The sequence below is a fragment of the Triturus cristatus genome, chromosome 2_1 (assembly GCF_964204655.1).
Source record: "Triturus cristatus chromosome 2_1, aTriCri1.1, whole genome shotgun sequence".
In the NCBI taxonomy this organism is placed as follows: domain Eukaryota; kingdom Metazoa; phylum Chordata; class Amphibia; order Caudata; family Salamandridae; genus Triturus; species Triturus cristatus.
In genome coordinates, this window is record NC_140581.1 from 629,924,301 (window position 1) to 629,945,948 (window position 21,648).

General features: G+C 42.5%; 1 protein-coding gene across 9 annotated transcripts in view; it reads left to right on the forward strand.

Moving 5' to 3' along the window:
• The window catches only part of PAM (peptidylglycine alpha-amidating monooxygenase), a 1,234,044-nt gene that overhangs the window by 720,531 nt on the left and 491,865 nt on the right, over positions 1–21,648 (forward strand). For all 9 annotated transcript variants that reach the window (XM_085632559.1, XM_085632564.1, XM_085632562.1 and 6 more), the window contains one exon: positions 14,663–14,748. In XM_085632559.1, the coding sequence (XP_085488685.1) occupies positions 14,663–14,748 (86 nt within the window). The remainder of the gene's footprint in view (positions 1–14,662; positions 14,749–21,648) is intronic.

Consider the following 21,648-nt stretch of genomic DNA (forward strand, 5'->3'; position numbering starts at 1 on the left):
TAATATGTAAGGTACAGACTGGAGATGCATTCCCAACCAGGAGACACATTGAATCGTAAATTGGTTATAAAGTGAATGATTGATCACTCACACATTTTCCCCACAGTCATTCTTATTATCGTCTTTCTTGCCTCATCAGAATCTCTTTTCTTAACCTGTAAATTGATATTGAACACCACGTTTTGTCCCAAAAAACATTCTCTTTGCAACAGCAAGACACCGTCAGAAATGTTATGCTACAATTAGATTGGGTGAATTACTCCATTGGCTAAAGAACTAGTTGTCAGTTTCACTCCACTTGATACCTCAGTGTACTGTGCAGTGCCCAAGAGGTCTGGATCAGTGCTTCCCAAACATTTTAGAGCTGCTAACTATTGCTACTCACCCAGCTTTATTGGACGTGAGGCAGGTGCTTTTTATTGTAACAGAAGCATTGTGTGGTAGCACACTATCATTACAGATTCCACATTTTTCATTGAAATGGTCACTAAATTTGCACAGACATACGGTTGTACTGCTAGAACTATATTGCACACAACTGATAATGTATATAATTTGGGTTTCAGTGAATATTTATCATTTGTGCATCACCAAATAGTGTCTTGATTTCTTTTTATCCTATTAAATCTTTGTCTCCATCACATTATAGAATAAAAAAAATCCTTTTTGTTTTTCTGCTCTCCTAACTAGTGAATGTGTACAGTTCATTTACAGGTATTTACATTGATTGAGACGATGTTTGTTTACTGCTGCTTGGGCGTATCTTCAGCAGTGGATATGTGTATACCGCTAGGCTAGTTGATCTGCTAAAAGGAGAAGATTTTACTGCTGATTGTCAATCAATCAATCAATAAACTTTATTTCGGTTCTTTTACAAACCATAAAAGTACAAATACATTATAAACTACATGTCACGCATATAATAAACACATAACAAGTAAAGTGCCAGAATAAATATACTTTCTTCCACAAAATAGATTCATTACTAAAATTGAGGACAAAAATAGTGCAGAATACACAGTGAATTATTACCGGTCCAGACAATTTCTCAATTAACAGTTAATTAAAAAAATTCCTTCATTTGGAGGATACGGTCACTGTGCAGCAGTTGTAAGTACATAAGTGCCGGTCTGATTTGTGTAAAATCAAGTTTTTTAAAAAGAGTTACCAGATAGCGCTTGCGTGGGAATTCATAAAACTTACATAAAAATATAAAATGCAGCATATCCTGCGGAGACTTTCGTCGCAGCCGCAGGGTGCTGCCAATTTATTAAAAATATCCGCTTTTGGTCTAATCAACAGATGATGAAAAAGATTTAACCTAAACCTCGTTAGCAAAAATTTTTCATGTGAGGTCAGTGAGCAAGTCAGGTATGGTTCTATAGTTTCACAAGTTTTCAGCATGGCAAATTTCCTCATGCTTTGTTTCTGGAGCTCCACATCTTCCCTCCGGATCCTCCTATCCATAAGGAAGGCCCGTTTAATGAGCTCCAGGTCCCCTTTTACAATTTTACTCGGATGTTCAAACAATTCTAGACGACCAAGCCTAGCAAAGTTGGATTTCAGATATTTTATCCAAGGGGTGCACATTACCTTATCCTGACCCAAAAAATCCCTCACAATCAAATGCGTTAATGGAATATCCTGATTCAACCATAATTTAAGCCAGCAGGTCAAGGGACGTAAAGAGAACATATCACTTAAGTATTGCGACCCTAGCTCTTCATGTACGACAAAGTTAGGCGTACCTGCAGGCACACATAAAAGACGCTTCAAAAAAGAGTTATCAGCAATCTGCAGTTGCTCACCGCCAACATACCCCCAACTTTCACTGCCATAAATTGCAGTTGCCACTGACTTTGCATTATACAATTTTAACATGGCACAAATGGGTTTTTTCCCTAATTTGGCAGCAAAATTAAAGATAGAGCATTAACTCTCACAAATTCACCTTTCTTTTTTGCAAGGTGTGGGACCCAGTTAAGTTTTGTATCAAAGAGGACCCCAAGGTAAGAGAACGTTTTTGTTAAGGGGTTTATAGCTTCATCGATTTTAAATATAAAAGTCCTCCTTGGTTGCTGACCTACTTGCATGACAAATGATTTGGAATTATTAACCAGAAGATCCCTGTCTGTCATGAACAATTTAAAAGCATCTAGGAGTAATTGAAGTCCCTTCGCAGTTCTCGAAATTAAAACCGCATCATCTGCGTACAGAAGTATAGGAATTCCCCACCTACCGACTCTAGGACAATCAGCCGGGACATTCTGTAGCACGCTATCTAGCTCATTAATATAAAAATTAAAAAGGAAGGGGGCCAAAATATATCCCTGGCGAACACCCTTTCCAATACTAAAATTATCAGTTACACTCAAATCTTAGGAGTATCTCACATTAGCTCTGGTGTTGTTATGTAAATCAGCCAGGAAATCAACCACACCACTGTCTACCCCCTTCTCCCTCATCGACTGCCACAGCTTTCCCCTGTTTACACAGTCGAAAGCTGAAGACAGATCCATGAAGGCGAGATGGATGGTGCCCCTTTGAAGTATAGTATACTTACTTAATATTAAAAAGAGATTAAGGCACTGAGTTATTGTAGAGCGACCTCTACAAAAACCATACTGAGAAATAGACATTATGTTTTTTTCCTCTGCCCAGTCAGAGAGTCGCAACAATAAAATTCTTCCTACGATTTTAACCATAGAGTCTATTAGTGAAATGGGTCTGTAACAATGTGGACTACCTTTGTCCCCCTTCTTAAAAACCGGGACAATTGTAGAAACACCCCACGATTGCGGGCACCCATCTTTCACAGCAGCATTAAAAACAGACTCTAGTATAGGTGCCCAAAAGTTAGGCTCTGACTTATACAGGTCCGGGAGGATCCCTTCAGGCCCTGGTGCTTTACCAGCTGTTAAGCCCACAATGCCCTCAATAACGTCACCTCTGTTGAAACTGATTGTTTCACCACTGACAGAGAGGGCAGAGCTAAGAGACTCATCCGACGAACAACAGTACAACTTCTTATAATGTGCTTCCAAGTCCTCCTTAGCAATATGGCATTCTAAGCCATCACCCTGTTTCTGGACCAAAAAGGGTTTCCTCATCACAGCCCAAAATCTAGTGCTACACTGCAGAGTAGAAGGATCAAGGATCTCACTCCATGCCTCTTCCCTAAGGAAATCCTTGTGTCGGGCGATAGAAGTTTTATATATCTTACGGCATAACTGAACTTCTGCCTTTATCCTTGGTTTGGCTGCCAATGCAATTCTTAGATTTCTAGCAGCCTTTGAGCATTCCTGATTAAACCATTTAGGTCCCTTGATCTCCAACTTCTTTGCTGGAGCTGACAGCAGTTTTGAAACCTTGTCCGCTAAACTTTGGAACGCATTAAGGACATTGTGTGGCTGTGCACCTTCTTGCGTACAAACCGTGATCTCATCTGCACAGACGACTTTAATCTCTTTGTACAACAGATCTGGAGTGATCATGGACCATCTCAAACGACATCTCCCATCTGTCGTACTCACCCTACCTAAAGAAAGATTCATTCCTTCTTTGGCTAACCACGGACCCCTCATATGTACAGTGAGTGGGTTGTGATCACTAAACTCACTGACTTCAATAGTAAAGAAACTCACAAAAGACTGCATTGATGATGTTAATAATACATAATCAATAAAGGTTCCCCTCCCATGACCCTTAAAGGTCGGTGTCTCAAAACGCATATTAGGGTCAGTTAATGCCATTGTCGTCGTTAGGTCCAGATCATTAAGCATATCATTTAGATGTTCCCCCTCAATTGTATGTTCAAAATGAAGATCCGCGGATCGTGGACAGTTCAAATCTGTGATACTTTTAAAGAGTGGATCCCCACAGGGATGAACATTAAAATCCCCCATAATCAGGAGGTTATGGGCACAGTCCTTCATAGAACTATTAATAAAAACATTCAATGCTACTATCTGGCTGGGAGCTGGGCAAGAATTAATAGCATTATAAAAATTAACCACACCGGCCGTACAGTTTTCCCCCGTTAAAACTAGACCAATAATTCCAGTGTTACTTGTTGAGACTCTGCATACTTTACAAGATAAAGCAACCGAAATGAATATAACCAATCCCCCTTTGGACCTGCCCCTAATAGTTGCTATAGCAGGGACATAATAAGCCTTATACCCTTCGAGAAAGTGATTACAGTCAGTGGACCAAGTCTCCTGCAAGCAGATGATTTGATACTGCTTAATGTACCTAGTCCAATTGCAATCCTCCATCTTAGCGGCCAGACCCGCTATATTCCATGAAATTACATTATTCTGACTCCGTTTTGCCCGGGTTACCTCTGCGCATCCCACTTCCTCCAATCTTCCATTTTCCTGACCCACAAACACCTCACGTCAATCACATGACTCTAATCCTGAAAGAGTATCAAATCTATTCTGCGTTGCGATATTAAAACCTTTCCCACACTGAGTGTCAACATTGTGCAAATATACTCCGTTACGGGACAGTGGCTGAATAGCGGTGAATGTTCTAAATGACCCAGGGTTCGTGGGACTTTAATCAGGTGGGTATAGAAGTAACCAAGTGGGCGTACACATATACTATTCACGTTATGAACTAAGGATGCCGCTCTTAATAGAACTGTGGCAACATGTTGGGGATGCTTAAAATTGATGATAATACAGTCACCATTTGTTGATTTTCTGGATGTTTCAATCCAATTCACCCTCCTTGATGACAATATTTGGTCAGCAAATGTGACTGGAAATCCGCAGTTTTTATTTAACCATGATACTGTTCTATTTTTTAATGAGTCATGGGATTCCTCATAGGCCTGATGAGGATGACACACAATGGGGGGGACATTCGTATGAACGACCACATAGGGTGCACAATCAGGAGGGAGATTCGCATGGTGATTTTTCTTTGCATAGCTGGGAGCTGGCGTTCCCTCAAAATCTACTGTGGCCTTTTTATTCTGGGTAGTTAGGGAGATCGACTCAGGTGGGGCTGGCTCAATTACAGATATTGGTTGGCTAATTTGCTGTGGATTTGCACTACCAGCTCCCTGCCCCTCAGCAACTGATCTCTTGTCCACCACCTTGGGTCTTCCTACCGCTGCTGAGGCCAGGTATGTTGCTAGCAGCCCACCCAATCTCTCAACTTCTAGTGCCACTGTATCTATTTTGAGTATCAGGGGTTTCATCAATTCTATGATTTTTGCCTCTATCTTTGCTTCTATAGAATCAGTGAGAAGGGCAAGTTGCTCCGTATTTATATTTAGATTAGTACCAGCCACACTTATACCTTCCTGACGATCAGCTATAGCCACAATGCTATTCGGGACAGAATGTCCTTTTTCTACTCTTTTTTTGCTATTCTTCCCCCCACGTTTAGTTTGTGCATAGTCTCACTGGCCTAGGGGAGGGTAGTAACTCTTCTTCTGCTGAATCGTTAATTATTTCAGGTAGGTCATCATTTAACTGCTGATTGTCCTTTCTGACAATAAGGGATGTTTCATCACAGCAAATTTGTTCTGCAGCTTCAAGTTGATGGCAGTATTGATGCTTGTGGAGATTCAGTGACAATTTGCGGCAACTTTTATCAAGGGTGAATTTTAATACCCACTGATTACAACAATTGAATACTGTACTTTTATACAGTAATTAATGCACCGCTTTACATAATGATATTGTACTCAGACGCTCATTCATGTGATCATGTTACAAAACCTATACTTGAACACTTAATCAAGACCTATAGTTATATATAAAGGCCTTCTCATGTTGAGCTCCTAGATTCAGGTATCAACTCAGACTCAATTAAAATGAGCTAGTCTTAAAAAACACATTTAAACTGTTCTCCATTTCTATAAAATTCACCTTGTTACAAATCCAGTTTGCTGTATCCTTCTGTCATATGTGAAGCGCTACACTCCCAAAAATTTCATGTCTAAGCATTACAAATAACATTAATTAGATTTCAATTTATTTTGTCTATACAACATAAGGCAGACACCCATCACCCAATCGGTACAACTGTATTTTTTATGCAGGTCCTTTTCGCAGCCCCCCTGTCACCTCCACCTTACATCGTGCCACCCAGGTTGTATTGGTATTGTTCATCTAGCTCTCGAATATCCCTGGATTGCTGTGTCATCCAGGATATATTTACCTCTATCTAAGAAGTCCAATACTCTGATTCTCATCAGACATGTGCGACCTTTGTAATCTTGGCTTGGGTAAGTTAGTATGTTCCCCCATAATTTCGTAAATAATCGTTCTTTGTCTAACCCATGGGTACTCACAAGCATTTTCATAGGGGCCAATAAGTTTGATCTGTGGCGTGACCGTGGGCCGCACTGATATCATCAGGGTGGTGGTCGGACCCGGGTCGGAGGGTAAGGTGGGTATAGGGCAAGCAAAGCATATACATCTACAGGCTGAAATGCACAATGTAAAACCAGAAACACTGGGATGAGTCCCAGCTTCCCCATTTTACCAAACTCTGCGATCCGAGGTAATTGTTTTATTTCACTTTCCCTCCTTTTTCTTCATTATCACATAAAAGAGGACTTTGAAATACGTGACTTCAGAGTGTGCACTGTGTTTGATTTATTAAACTATAAAGTTGTCCATGTACAATAGCATCCCAGGCCACCCAGAGGGTGCATATGACACCTGAATTGCCTCTTAGTTTACTATTGGCATTGTTGTCAGGGTGTGGGCAAGCATGAATGTTTTTCAATTCATGTTTGAAAACTATGACTTTATAACAAAAAAAATCTAAATACACTTATATAATCTGATACTAAGGTGAAACGGTTCTGCATGGTACTGAAGTACACCTTTTGAATTTTAAAGAGACTTTATCATATTATTACACATTTGCTGCAAGGTGTCTTTAAAAATGACTGGTGTTCCTAAAGTTAAGTGGTGCAAGACACCCTAGTTACTTCCTTTCTTAACTTCAATTAACCTTTAAATAAATATATGTTTGCCTGTTTATTTAAAAAAAAATTATGTTAGGGATGATTGGAATAAACAACAGCCCAGTGCTGCTGTTGACCATGTGGCTGCATGTAGAGGTCAGGAAGGCCGCATGCGCCCTCCGAGCTGTACTTTGATTTTCACTGGTCTAATGCTATTGTCTCATAGCTCAAAAGACCCCACTCTTTCTGCAGCCACAGATCTATCTTCAGGGCTTGCACCATGCCTGATAAGGAAAGGAGCAGTTGCTTCACAGCCAGTAAGAGATGCAGGGCTTTAAGTGGGCAAGGTCCTGCTGGTGCTCAGCACTGGCAGTTCATAAAAGCAGGTGCCGATACGGGTTGCTATCGGGCTCTCCATTTTTACCCTCCCGTGGGAAAAAAAGGTTAACTCTGGGATAGTACCATCTGTCACTGCTTTTGATGTAGCTTCAAAGAGACTAATTTTTCAGTTTTATAAAGTGCAATATGAGCGCTAGTTACATCACACAAGGACATATTCATGTTTTGAATCGCAGGATGTTGAGCCGACGTGAGACTCGAACATGTTTTCTCAGCTCGAAAGTCGGTAGCTCTAGCCTTAGCCACAACCTCGCCCACAAGAACGGAAGCACTTTCAATATTATATACAACAAATTCATAGTTGTTGCTTATTTATCTTATGACATTTACAACCATTGAGAAAGCCAGTAACCCTGGCTTGTTGTAGGTTTAATGTTACTATTTGTGTTACATATCTAGATGAATGGACAGAAGCAGGAAAATACCAGTGGGGCTTAGCTTAAGTGTTTTAAGCCACGCCCTTAATTACATCAGCCACTCCCCTATGAGAGACCCCCACAGTTTTTTCATCCCTCTTAAAGCCCTGAAGAGATGTGAGATCGTTTACCCCTGATCAAGTGTAGAAGGTATTTCACCAGGGAAAATTGGGCCAGGATAATCATCTAAGGGTATCAATCCACTACCTTCCCTGTTGCCTTTGCAATGCTTTCCAGAGCTTAAGGTTGCCGCCTTTCCCAGAGAAAAATACTGGCCATCTGTACATGTTTAAGATTGTGCAAAGGCCTGGACCTAATTCTTAAGTAGAACTTTATATGAAATGGTCTGTATTCATTTGCACCATGCCTTTTCTGTATTTGTTTACTTTAATTATCATTTGGAGTTATCAAGGCAGCTGTAGAACACATTTGTGCTTTCCATTAATATCTACTGAAAAGTGGAAATAATGCTGGCTTAAGGTGTTTTTTTAAACATTTCTGTACTGGCAGGGACATTAATATACCAGTCATGCCGGTATAAAACCAGCCAGGTGGCATCCTTACCAGGGCTTAATTTCTAACCGTGTCTAATTTTAGACGGTACATTAAAATCTGTAGAATAGTGGCCTTCTTCCCACAGCCCTTCCAGCACTCTTATGACAATCCTCGATTTATTATGTGCAATTTAGTGTGTGTTTAGTGCCACCTGTAAAGAATTTTCCATTTTGCTTATTGTCCTTGCTCATGCCTAGCTTAATTGTTAGCACAGAGGGTTATTCCCTACATTGCTTTGCGTCTAGAATGATGTAGATTTCTTTCTCCCATTGTAGTTGGCTGGGTGGTTGGGTGGCTGTATGGTGGAGGTAATTGCTGCATAGATTTTAGAAACCTAGGGGCATATGTATCAAAATCTCCATTTGCGATTCTCAAATAGCGATTTTTTGAGAATCGCTATTTGAGAATTGCAAAACGGGATGCATCTAAAAATTCGCACAAATTTTGCGAATTCTTAAAATTCCTTAATTGCAATTAGCAAATTGCGAAATCGCAATTAAGGAATACCTTCCCATTCATTCCTATGGGCCAGGAGGCCCATAGCAATGAATGGGAAGTCTTTCTCAAATTGCGAATCGCAATTTGCTAATCGCTAATTGAGAATAATTTCAAAGGTGCAAGGGTGTCATGATGACACCCTGATGCACCCCTGAAATTAGCATGTGTGTGCGCATATGGTGCACATACATGCCCTATGGGCATGTATGTGTGCCACATGGCACTTTGAAAAATGCCAAAAAGTGCATTTTTCAAAGAAATCGCAAATTACCACCAACTTGAAGTTGGTGGTAATTTGCGATTTCTTAAGGAGAAATCGCACAACTTGGGTGCGTGTTACATAGCATTTAAGGAATCGCAATTTGCGATTTCTTAAATGCTTACGCAAAATTAAGAAATCGCAAAATTAGCGATTCCTTAAGAATGCAATGCTGAAATGCCTCATACATCTCATTTTGCGATTTTGTATTCGCAAACGCTGTTTTTTTGCGATTTGCAGCGTTTGCGAATACAAAATCGTTTGATACATATGCCCCCAAGTGTTTTGGTGAAGAACGCATCTGTAGGAATCGTTCAAAGGGTGTGAGTTCCCTTGGTGACCCCTCGCAGACCTCCTGCTGGATACTCCAGTTCGTCAACTGAGTATAGTGGAAGTGTTCCACCTCAGAGTTCCCAAACTTGCTCCTAATCTCAAATAATGTAATTTTACAGTCTCTGACAAGACCAAACAACTTAAAACACCTCTGGTCTATCGTAGTCTGAAAACCTTGCTTACCCAGCCCTTTTGTAAAGTCCATTTTTCCAAAAAGTGGTGTGAAGGGGATGGGAGGAACTAAAACCCCTACCTTCAGGTCAAGTAGTCACATGCTTTAACAGTAAGCCTGGTGACCAGGCGGCATAAATAAGTTCCAACCCGAGTGGCTCTTGATACCCATGGGACTTTACCTATTGGGTGCCTAGCCAGGTTTGATCAGTAAAGCACCACAATTTTTGCATCTCTACTCTGAGCCATTCGATCATGTATTGAAGTTAGGGGACCTGGTAATCATGTGTGGGACTCCCGATCTCTTGTGTTTAGGGCTCTTTGTGCATTGAATCCTGCTCTGTCTTGCCTCTATCTAGTCTTCCCTGCTTGGATGAAGGAGTTGAAGAGTTTCTGTAAGATAGCACTATGAGTTAAAAGGAGAGTGAGAAACGTATATACAATTTTATAGGGGACCTTCACCTTCAAGGCCTCAATTCGTCCTACCCAGGATACAGAGTGATTACAGGGGCACATGAGCCCTGTTTTAACCTCTTTAAACAAGGCTGTTAGTTCTCGAATGCACACATGCTTCAATTAGTTGCGACTAAGATCACCAAATGCCTCCCATTGACCATTTAAACAGGGTGTTAGACTGAAGGTGTTTCATCATACGTGGCCCTCTCACAAGAAGCAGGCTAGAGTATATAAGGAACCCTGCTATATCCTGAAGCGTCTCCAGTTGGGCTATTATTTCTGTTTGGGATTGTGACGGCTCCTCTAATGTTATGAAGATGTTATCTGGATAGGTTGTGAGTTTATATTTGTCCTGTCATAGTTTTTGGAACTAGGGAGATCACCTCCTCTGCCATGGAGTGTGTCACCCACCTGGCCTAATTATTTATTTAATTATTTATATTCTGAGTTTTATATAATGCAACCTGGACCCGAAGGTATCAGATATCAGAGCGCTTTGCATGAACACTAGTAGTGTTACACAAGGACACATTCATTTTTGTTAAGCACGGCGAGATTAAGTAATTTGCCCGGAATCACTGGATGTTGAGCATCATTGCCAAAACTCGAACCCGGTTCCCCAGATTTGAGATAGACTGCCCTAGCCGTTAAGCCTCATCCTCTCCCCAAGGATCCGTGAACCCTTTGAAGACTTTGGTCAAGAGGGGGACACATTTCCGCATGAAGGTTATATAAAAGAGAGCTGAAAAGCCATTATGTCCCACACTTTTGCTGATTTCTGCCCTTCAACAGCCCTCAGATATTCTTCTTAGGTTATTGGCTCCTACAGCCACTCCAAGTTATGCAAAGATGAAGCGCAGATACGTATTTCTACTCTAGTATGTACAGTGTGTAGTAGAAGGACTGAAATGCCACGTGTTTTCCTTCTTCTTTCTCTCACATCCTCACCCCTCTCATCACAATTCTCTAGTAGAGAGCTCTGTAATCTAATCTTACAAATGATATGCCTCAGGAAGTGTTCCTGCTTATGATTGTGAGCATATATAGTGGCCAGAGATAGTGGGTGACCTGACTATCTTACCTTGACTACAATCCAGTACACATCTCTTCACTTCCTGGCCAACAGTTCTAAAAACAAACTTGGTTTATCAGTATTCCTACCTCCACTGTCTTCATGAGGGCCAAAGCATGATAATGTTTAGAGTTTGTTTATTTTCAGTGCATAGGAGATGTCTCTGCTCTACAAAGCATATCTCTGCTTTCAGGATGATCAATTCCTGTATGGTGCATAGGCATTTCGTCAGGCTATTTAGGCCATTGACATTAAATGTGGTGCCTGGATAGGCCTTCCCTGCCTATATGCGTGGAATCTCTCTCAAATTTCTATTGGTTAGACACTCCTTCTGCCAAAGCAAGTGGATGCCAACGAGTAGTGGATTAGAGCCCTGGTAGGGGTCCCATCTCCTCATCCTTTCTTTTCCCCACTATCCAGTGCCCTACCGTTCCGAGTATATACTCATTTGCATCTTTAACTAATCTCCCTTCAAAAGAAAACCTCAAACACTTCTGTTGAAAGACCAGTGTTTACATTCACTCGGAACCAACTGATCAGGACCTCAAACTGCAATGGATTTGGAGTGATTAGCTGTGTCACCTATGGTCCTCTGCCCTTCACCTGTACTTGGGAACCACTAGTCTTTGTGATTTACAAACACTACTCCACCCTAGTGTGGACACTGCAAGGCAAACACCCCACCAGGATTCCTACAGCTCACAATACCAGTCTAAGTTGTCTTATATGCCAAATGTCTGAATCACCACTGACAGCACAGATATTGGAGCACCGTCTCTCTGCTTGCTTTAATTTCAGCTCTCACTGGATGAATGCCTCTGTATCAGCTGGAGACTTGTGCCATATCTCTTCTGCAGTTAGTGTCAGCCAGCCCCATGATGGGGGACGGCCGGCATTCTTGTCAAGTAGAATTCCCAGTGTTGATTGAGTGTATTTTAGGGAGGAGAAAGTATATCGCTTTCCTTGCCATTGGAAAATTAGTTTGAAGGGGTGACCCCAGCAATATTTGATGTCTTCGGATAACAAGAAGTCGGTGACCGGCTTGAAGTCTTTGCACTTGGTCAATGCCATGGTGATAGAGCTGTATTTGTGGACCATTGTATAAGATTTGCATCCCTTAATGGGCATTGCTCATTATTGACTCATTGAAAAAGTGTACCCTCACCAGGACTTCTCATGGCATTTTCCTGCTTGACATCAGCGCAGCAGTTCTGTGGACCCTGTCCAGCTTGATCATTTCCTCCTCTCTACTTTCAAGTAGGGCCTTGAACAGGCCCAAGACATATTTCGCTACGGTGTCTCTTATGCTGCCCTGTGGTTCACGATGGATGAGGATGTAATTATGCCTAGAGCAGTTTTCTGGTCTTCACAGTTCGGAAACAGGATGGTACGCTGTTCCATCAGCTGTAGCATCTACAACAGCAGGGGCTACCGGTAGTCTACTTGTTACTCAAGATTTCTTCGAGGGAGTTCCTCTTATCCCCCAGCTCATTTACATCCTTTTGCATGTCTTTCCGCTCTTGTTCGAGCTCACTTTGATCACTTGCAGAAGAAAGTTCTTGGTGATAATTTAGATTCTCTCATCAATGTCGTCCCCAATTTCTAGCTTGCCATTTCACACTTCTCACTACCATCTTTAAAGGAATCCCCCTGTTGGAGCATGTCTCTGATGTTCAAAAATGTTGTATTTCTTTCTCCAGTCATGACTCTGATTGAGGCATGGCTGCCTTGACACTGGAGCCTCTGTATTGGCTGGGAACGCCCTCCTCATTGCTAGCATCTTGACTTGCCCTTGTATCAGTATGGCCTTGTTCTCATCTGTGCTCCTTTCTATATTTGTTCCAGCTGATTCCTGCCCCATCTGTGCGGAATACTTGAGGCCTGATCTTGAAGTTCTGCCCCATAGTCCAACATCCTCCCTGGCTGTCAGTGGTGCTGCAGAAGTTAAGACTGCAAGCATTGACAGCATTGGTTAGTTCCCCATCTCCACCACACATGGCCAGCACCTGTGATGCTCTATGGCTTCTCTCCTCACACACCTGCACCAGAGGATCCTGGTTAAGGGCTTGTGAAGTAGGATGATCAAGACCAGTCTGTTGGGTCACCTCCCATAACATTAGAGCAGCATTGTACTCCTTAGTCATGGCCATAGGTTGCTTCCTTGTCAGCAAGGCTTCGAGCTACACTCCCAGTACTGGTTGGGGGTCCCCCTTATTTAACTGCTTATATGTTTTGGATCCCACGGAGGGACAGGAACAGCAGTTAGGTGTTGCTCTGAGTACTCCTGTGGGGACCGCCTCTCCGCCCTACTGGGCTGCTGTTACCCTCTCTTATGTTTTCTGAATTAATCATTTCACTGGTGTTTTCAGGCCTTCCAATCTCAGGGCCTACCTTTCTGCACCTGCCACAGGTTTCTAGGCCCATTTCTAAGACCGTGGGTGGGAATTGTGTGAGGGGTTCGCTCTCCTAGTGCTCAGCTTCAGACACCCATCTTGCTTTGCACTCATCTAGATCCTAACTCTTCACTGCTGGAGCTCGTTATCTTACAGCGCCAGGAGGCTCCTCTGGGAGGGACAGTTTGCGCTTTATAAATGCCACATTTCATTTCATCTGGACTTTTTGATTCCATACGTCGATTCACTGCCACGATCCCGCCGACCGCTCCTTCTCTGCTTTTTCTCTGATGTAGCCCACTGCCATTTTTGACATTTCACAGTGGCTTCCCACGGCTCTCACAGTCGACTGCGCTCCAGCTTCTCTCAACTGTTATTACAGTATCAATGGGTTGCATTGTCAGGCAACACCTTCTGGGTCTCCAAATTCCCCAGAGCTTGCGTTGGGATTGGATGCGTAGCAGTTCCGCTGTGGCCAGGCAGCAGCCCCAGGACTGAATGCCCACCATGTTGTGTGACTGGTCACGCCACCCCCATATATTAATTAATACAATAAAAATAGATGTGCATAACAGGACAGGGAGAATGATAGGGAAAATATTTTAAATGAAATGGTTAACAGTTGTGTAAGTTTGGAGTGATGATAAAGATTTATTTTACAGACTATACAGGGGAGGTACAGGAACCTGCAAAGATCTGAGGGAGTGATGTATTTATCATTTGCTCATCTATGAATGCTCGTAGGAAATAGTGCTGCAAGCTTGTCTAACGTTTTTAATATGATGTTGCTTAATGTTCGTGAATAGCTAGCTACTTTTGTTTCATGTGTTAAAAATGTTTAAATAAATATTTTTTTAAAACGCTAACATATCAGGTGTTTGGAAATATAGCTATTTTTGCAAAGATTATAAATACATGGATCCTGTACTGTAAAAGAAAACAAATAAAAGCACAGCATGCTTCTTAGGGCAACAAAAGAGATATCTGCCCTAGGTGGCACTTCAATGAGAGGGATACCTGGTAAGATCTTTGTTTCACTTCAACTTCAAGAACACTAAGGTAGCACATACAGAGCCTCTTATGGATTTGTTAATATTCTAGTTATTTTTCTTGAATGTGTGCTTAACAATAAAATTAATTAATGTATTATGTCCTTCCTTTTCTTCTTTTCAGGGATTGCGACTTAGGAACATGTACAGACAAGTCTAATATTTTATATGCGTGGGCAAAAAACGCTCCTCCCACTAAGCTACCCGAAGGTTGGTTATTGTTTACTTTCTTGAATGTGTCAAATTTCAGTGAATGTTGTTGTGTTGTGTTTGTTTTAATACATTGGAAATCAATGATACTCCATCCATCAGCAAAGTTTACTGGAACTCTGTATTCAGGCTGAAACAAAGTGTTTGTTCCAGATTTCCCTTAAATTTGTTGGGGGCTTATATTATGGTTCTATTTTTAGCAGCTGATGTATGTGCAGCATAACTCCCAAAATTAGAACCTTGATTAGGTGGACGGTTTGAGAAAGCAAAAGAGCTATGTTCAAACTCCTAATTTAATTTCACAGAGCAGAGTGTATATTAAAATATGAATATGTCCACATTTATCTCTGAGAATACTGACCAAAAAAGGCTGCAGTTTACATGGGATTTTGGTTAGTAGGGAGTATACGAATCTGATTGGCTTTAGGCCCTTCTTATCCTTCCTCTTTTCACTTTAGCTATTTGTCCATCACAGAGAAATAAGATTCCCCTTATTAGATCCCAGAAATATGACTAATAAGCCCAGACTAACACTTTTTAAGCATTATGGCAGCTTAGTACCAGGTTGTCTCCGCAATATCAGGCAGGGAGATAGTTAGATTGGTTCTGGCTCTAGTGTCCCTGTCATGAAGAATCCAACTTGTTCTGGGCTAACATTAGAATTGATAATTGATGGAGGCCGCTGAGACAAAAGCTTAGCAAAAATGCACCTCTCTGTGTCGAACCAGGACTGACATTTGTATTCGTGCTTGTTACCAAGTGTCTGAAATTTGGCCTCCTTCTTAATATATTGACTTTGAAACAAAATGTTGCAAGATTTACATTTTTTTTTTTACTTCTTAACACCATATTTCTCTCATCTGTTCTAAATTGCACATAACCTCCAACCATATCATTATAAAGAACCCCTTAATGTAGTAATGTCAGGGAGACTTGATGCTATAGTCACATTAAGAAAAGTCGAACTACATAATACAGCCAACAGACATTGTTTTTCACGAGACTTACTCACTACAAAATAGGAACTTCTTTGCAAAGAAAGAGATTGGAGAAACTCCAGGTTCCTTACCACCAGCTCGCATATATGTCTTTGCCAAACACCTAGCATTTAGAATGGCAAGGCATTTACGCTACACAGTGAGTTATTTAAGGTGCTCACAGAGAAAAAATGTACCACTAGTATTGCACCCCATTTAACCTTCTGTGTTGAATGGTTTATCAAAATTAGGCTCTTCGTATCCTATAAAGGTATGAAATTCAAGTAATCCCTTCCTGACAGATCTCCAGCAGACTGATTGCCAGCCCCTCAATTTACTTCCACATTTTCTCAATTCATACAACAAGAAGGCTTCTCCTCAGCCATCTTTACTCTAACCCGGAAACTCATTCCTCCTGATTCACCCTTTATCTGATAGCACTTGTCACTTCTCAGGGAGAACACTATTATTCTTGCTACAGTTTTACTTACCCTCTGTAACCTGAGCTTCTCCTAAGTAGTGTTCTGTGATGACCTGAAAAAGATATGGTTCAAAACACTAATCTTCGAACATTCTTGAAAACTACAATGGTCACAACTGTAGGGGTTATTGTTTCCTCCCAATCTCATGTCTTACTCAACAGTCACTTCAGTCTGACCCCGTGTCACGTTGGATTCAGATCGGCTCTTGGCACTGAAACAGTAATGGTTACAGCCATTGATAATTTACCCAGATTCTTAGAAAGGAACAGTTGTACTTTTTCTGATCTTCCTTCCCGCATTTTGCACTGTGAAGTGCAAGGTTTTTATTCACTAACCTCAGTCTGTGGTCAGACATTTCCCATAAGTATTATGATAGTTCAAATTTTATAGTTCTCTACTCTCCCAGAAACTTCAGTTTGTGAAATAAAGCAAAGATCCATTTTGTTCACGGATTCATATAACGATAATGCTATCATGATATAATGCTGGATAATTTAACCGTAAAACCCTAAAGTTCAATTTTTTTACTTGTATGTTGAAGATATCGAGCTTTACATTGGCTACACTGGTAACACTTTCTTGCAACTTAAACAAATCTGAGATACTCCCAGAGCCATCCAATCATGTATTTAATGCAACCTCCACGGTCACAACATCAGGAAATCCAAGTCCTTAATCCAAGGGACATTCATAAACCTGCAAATCTCCAGACTCAATCAGATCTTACTCAATCACAGCACCTCCATCAGAAGAAAAAAACAAGAATATGAATCCTTTCCGTCAAGGGTCACATCAATACTGTGTCAACTACGATGTAAACCTGATTCTGAATTTTAAATTTTCACTCTAATTTGGGTATTAAACCCTAAATTAGGCATTGATCTCACACAAAATGGATTATTGCTGTGCTCTGGTGAACAACTTTCTTTTTTTAAAAAAAAGTACAGGTTCTGCGAAATTCAGCATCCGTCCTCTTTGTTAACATTGGTCCTCACATCCTTGTGCGCCCAGTCCTCAAACCCTTACTCTTGCCACCTGTCATGGAAAGATGCCTGTTCACATCTTTTACTTCCTGGCAGGCTACTTCAACATAATGCTCTCAGATAAATCTGGTACCTCATTTTACATGGCCTTACGAAGACTACTGTGTGTTCACCTGTCATGAACTTACTTGATTCTCCATATTTCGTATTTATGTCCATCAGCAAAACATTTTCTCAGTCAGAAACTCTCTACTCTGGAACTCCCTACTTTAGAATTTACAAGACATTAATAACCTCCTTGCATTTCATGAGGTTTTGATGACCTTGCTTTTATCATACATACTGGAATATCTGTTGCTTTTCATGTTCCTGTTTTGAGGTTTTATTTTGCATCATATAAAACCACAAAAATAAATAACCCCTCTGAATGTCTTCCTGGTGGGCCATATTGCAACAGCAGATTCCAGTTGGTGGTGGTGATGGTAGGTGGAACAGAGTCAATTTCTGACGCACTTAGAACAGTAATATTATCTGCTTCTGAATTCCAGTTTTGATTTCTTATTTGGAAACAAAACTTGCCCGGTTTGTACTTGGTGAACCTGAGCTGTCTAAATACTATATACATTAAATCACATAATTCTTCTCATATAAAGCTCTGTCCTAAGAAAACGGTGGTTTGACGCATAGCGATGTGTTAGTTACAAAGAAACTTCCACAGTAAGCAATAGCTTTTTAAATATCACCACAACATTATTCAAGGTGCCTCATCTCTCAGATAAACATTACTGTATGTTTTGTTAATTGAATCTCTATTGTACTGTGTAAGGGATTGGTACACTACTGTCTCACATGTTTCCATTTTCTATGGGTAAATAAAATGGTTTGAGTCTCGTCTTCTGTGCACCCTAATTACCATGGTGAATAAATTGTCAGGAGTGGTACGGGAAGTCCATGCCACTACACGTTAACAGCCATCTATGAGCTGAATAAGCTCTCAGTAGGTGGCATGAGTTAGTTACCTGTAGGCTTAATAAACCTCTGCTACTCACAAGAACCTCAGTGAGGTTGAATCCGAGCACTCTCTCTACACATGTGCTAACCCAGGCCAAGCTGGGTAAACTTTATCCTCCACCCAAGCAGATGGGTCATGTAGGTAGGTACTCAAAACACAGTGCAACTCTGAACCCTTGGACAGGATCATTCAAAGGAGTTATCTATATTGCACCAACATTTATGTTCTGGAAAACAAATTAGGCTAATCATGGAGTCCCATGCGGGTTCAAATCTTTTTTTTTTTTTTAAAGTTCAAAAACCTTTATTTCAGCATTCCACAGTCATACATTCTCACGCCTACAACCTCACGGGCCGGCTATAGCAGACACTTTATCGAGGTTACAATCCACCCTGCACACAGCCAATCTACCGACAACCCGGAGGTCCGGCGGCAAGTACCTATATACCTTTCTTAATTGCAGACATGCGAAATGCATTACAATCCCGGGCCATGAGATGAGTGTTGTGTCCATTAGGCACATCTGCTCCGTGTGCCACCAGCAATCATCAGGCATGGGGTTCGGATGTCCAGGAGCCCATCTTCCTACTAGAGGTCATAAAAGTCACGGTCACGATGGGCATACATCTAAAGTACCCCACGGATCAGGTCCCTGAGGCAGGCAGACCACACATCTCCAAGCAGCCCCTTCAGTCGTAACCACGTGAGAAACTGAGCAGCAGGGGGCCGCTACGCAATGTGCCATATAGCCGTGCCTTCGCGGCTCACCTCCACATTCCTCACTCCTGTGGCCCATCCCCCGTGTCGCATAATGAGCCATTTACACCAGGTTCATGTATCTCATCCGCTCACCCGCCAGCTCCATCAGTCAGCAATGTGAACGACCCCCGCTTCCAAACGTCCCATCACAATCAGAGCCTCTCACCCCTACAGTTTCCACCACTACTCATCACTTCTTCACCATTGCCAAGCCTCAATGAGCCCCTGCTAGCTGGAAGCTATATCTGTCGGTCCTGCACTCGCCGGTACCTGACTCTCCCCTTCAGCGGAGCTGGTCTGTGCCGCCAGGTATGTTCTAAACGGATCCCATATGTCTTTAGCCCTGCTGTTCAATGGTTGCGTTTCAGCGTATACAGCGTTCTGTTCCTGGCAGTACAATACATCCTCTATCCATTCTTTGAATTTCGGCGCTCGACCCCTCCCCCACCTACATGCAGCCCGCCGTTTCGCTAGCAACAATGCAATGTTCACAAATTTCCGATTCATCTTAGGTATCGACACTGTACGACCCAGCAGCATCGTTAGCGGGTCCATTTCAATCACATCCCCCACCATAGCCGTCAGCGCAGTGTGGACTTGCGACCAGTACTCGGCCACCCCTGGACACATCCAGGCCAGATGTAAAAAATCAGCCCCCTCCGAGTGGCACCTCTCACATTTATCATTGTCCGATAGCTGGAATCTAAGCTTTCTAACGGGAGTGTAGTACCAACGCTGCAGAAACTTGTAATGAATAATACGCAATCTGCAGCTGGAAGAGATCTGCGAAGTGAGCTCACAGCAATACGCCCACTGTGCCTCCGTTATGTCCCTACCCAACTCGACAATCCAACTTCTAAGCGCTTTACAGTCTTCATTCCCACCATACTCTCGAATACTGCTGTATAGTTGAGAGACCAAATGCCTACCATCCGTAGAAGTAAGCAGGATTTGCAATGGGTTTACTATCTCAGGTTCCTCCGGAAAACATGGCAACACCGTTCGCAGCCCCTGACGCAGCCGGAGATAGTAAAAGACATCCAGCGGAGTAGGCTGATATCCATGGAACAATTGCTCTTTCGTCTTGAACTGACCGTTCGCAAAGAGATCACCCCACTGCCGGACCTTTATCTTAGCACATAACCCTCGGAACCCACCTTCCTGCAACAGAGACAGGTCCGGATGATAAACCAACGGCAAGGTCGGAGCATACAAAAGACTGAGTGCCATCCTGCGTATGATTCGCTGCCACGCATCAATCGTGCACGTCACCGTAGTGAACGGCGTATCAATCGCACTGACGGGACCATGAATAATGCCCTGCAGTGGCAGAGGTCGGACTATCCAGTCCTCCACCGCCAGCTGCGGCATGCATGGCGTAGGGGTAAACCAATGGTAAGCAAAGTGTGCCTGCGCACTCCGATAATACGCTAAAAAGTCGGGAACGTCAAATCCTCCCTTATGATATGGCTGGGTGATAGTCGACCAAGCCAGTCTGGGCTGCTTACCAGCCCAGAACAGTCGCAGTAACTCAGAGCGCAACGTCCGGAAAAAAAACGCACCTGGATAGTACGGAATGTTCTGGAAAAAATATAAAAAGCGAGGTAACACCACCATTTTGATCAGTGCAGCCCTACCCGCCATGGTAAACGGCAACGATATCCAGCGAGTAACATCCTCCGCCAACTTACTCATGGCTGTGCCATAATTCAAACGCAACGTCTCTTCACGGACCTTCGAAATCTGAACCCCTAAGTATCTAAGATCCGACTCGCACCATTCGAGCGGGTAATCCAGCGAGTATCGCCCCACCGCAGGCGTCCGAGGAAAAAATTGCGACTTCTTCCAGTTGATTTGAATTCCAGACAATCTCCCAAACACCACAAACTCGAGGAGTAGCGAATTGAGGTTAGTCTGCGGGTCTACCACATATAGCGTTAAGTCGTCAGCATATAAGGACACATCAATCTGTCGTTGAAAACATTTAAAGGCACTGTGCTTGTGCAGCTGTCTGATGCGACATGCCAGAGGCTCGATTGCTATAGCGAACAACAATGGGGACAGCGGGCACCCTTGTCTGGTCCCCCTGGTTAATGGAATCGGATCAGACATCTCCCCATTGATTAGCACTCTCGCTTTCGGGTCAGTATAGAGCAGTTTTATCCAAGCAACAAAGATTTTGGGAAACCCCATCCTGTACAGAATAGCAAACAAGTAGTTCCACTCAACCGAGTCAAACGCCTTGGTTGCATCAAGGAATATAGCCGCGACAGGCAGTTCCGGCGCTATTGTATGAATCAAAGAAAAAAGAATTCGCAAATTACTAGCAGTGGATCTCCCCGGGACGAACCCTGCCTGATCAGGAAGGGCAATTTTAGTCATTAGCAGTGAGAGTCTAGTGGCCAGCACCTTTGCCAATATCTTGGCATCGCAATTTATCAAAGAGAGCGGCCTATAAGAATCACAGTCCACTGGGTCCTTACCTGGTTTCAGCAGGGAGGTAATCACCACCTCTCTCATCGTCCCCGGCAGCACTCCCACCTCCAGGGATTCCTCATAAACCTCGCGAAGCACAGGGGCCATAATATCGATATAGCATTTATAAAATTCCGCCGGCAACTCATCCAGTCCTGCCGCTTTACCATTACTCAGAGACATAATCGCCTCCCGTATTTCATCCAGTTCGA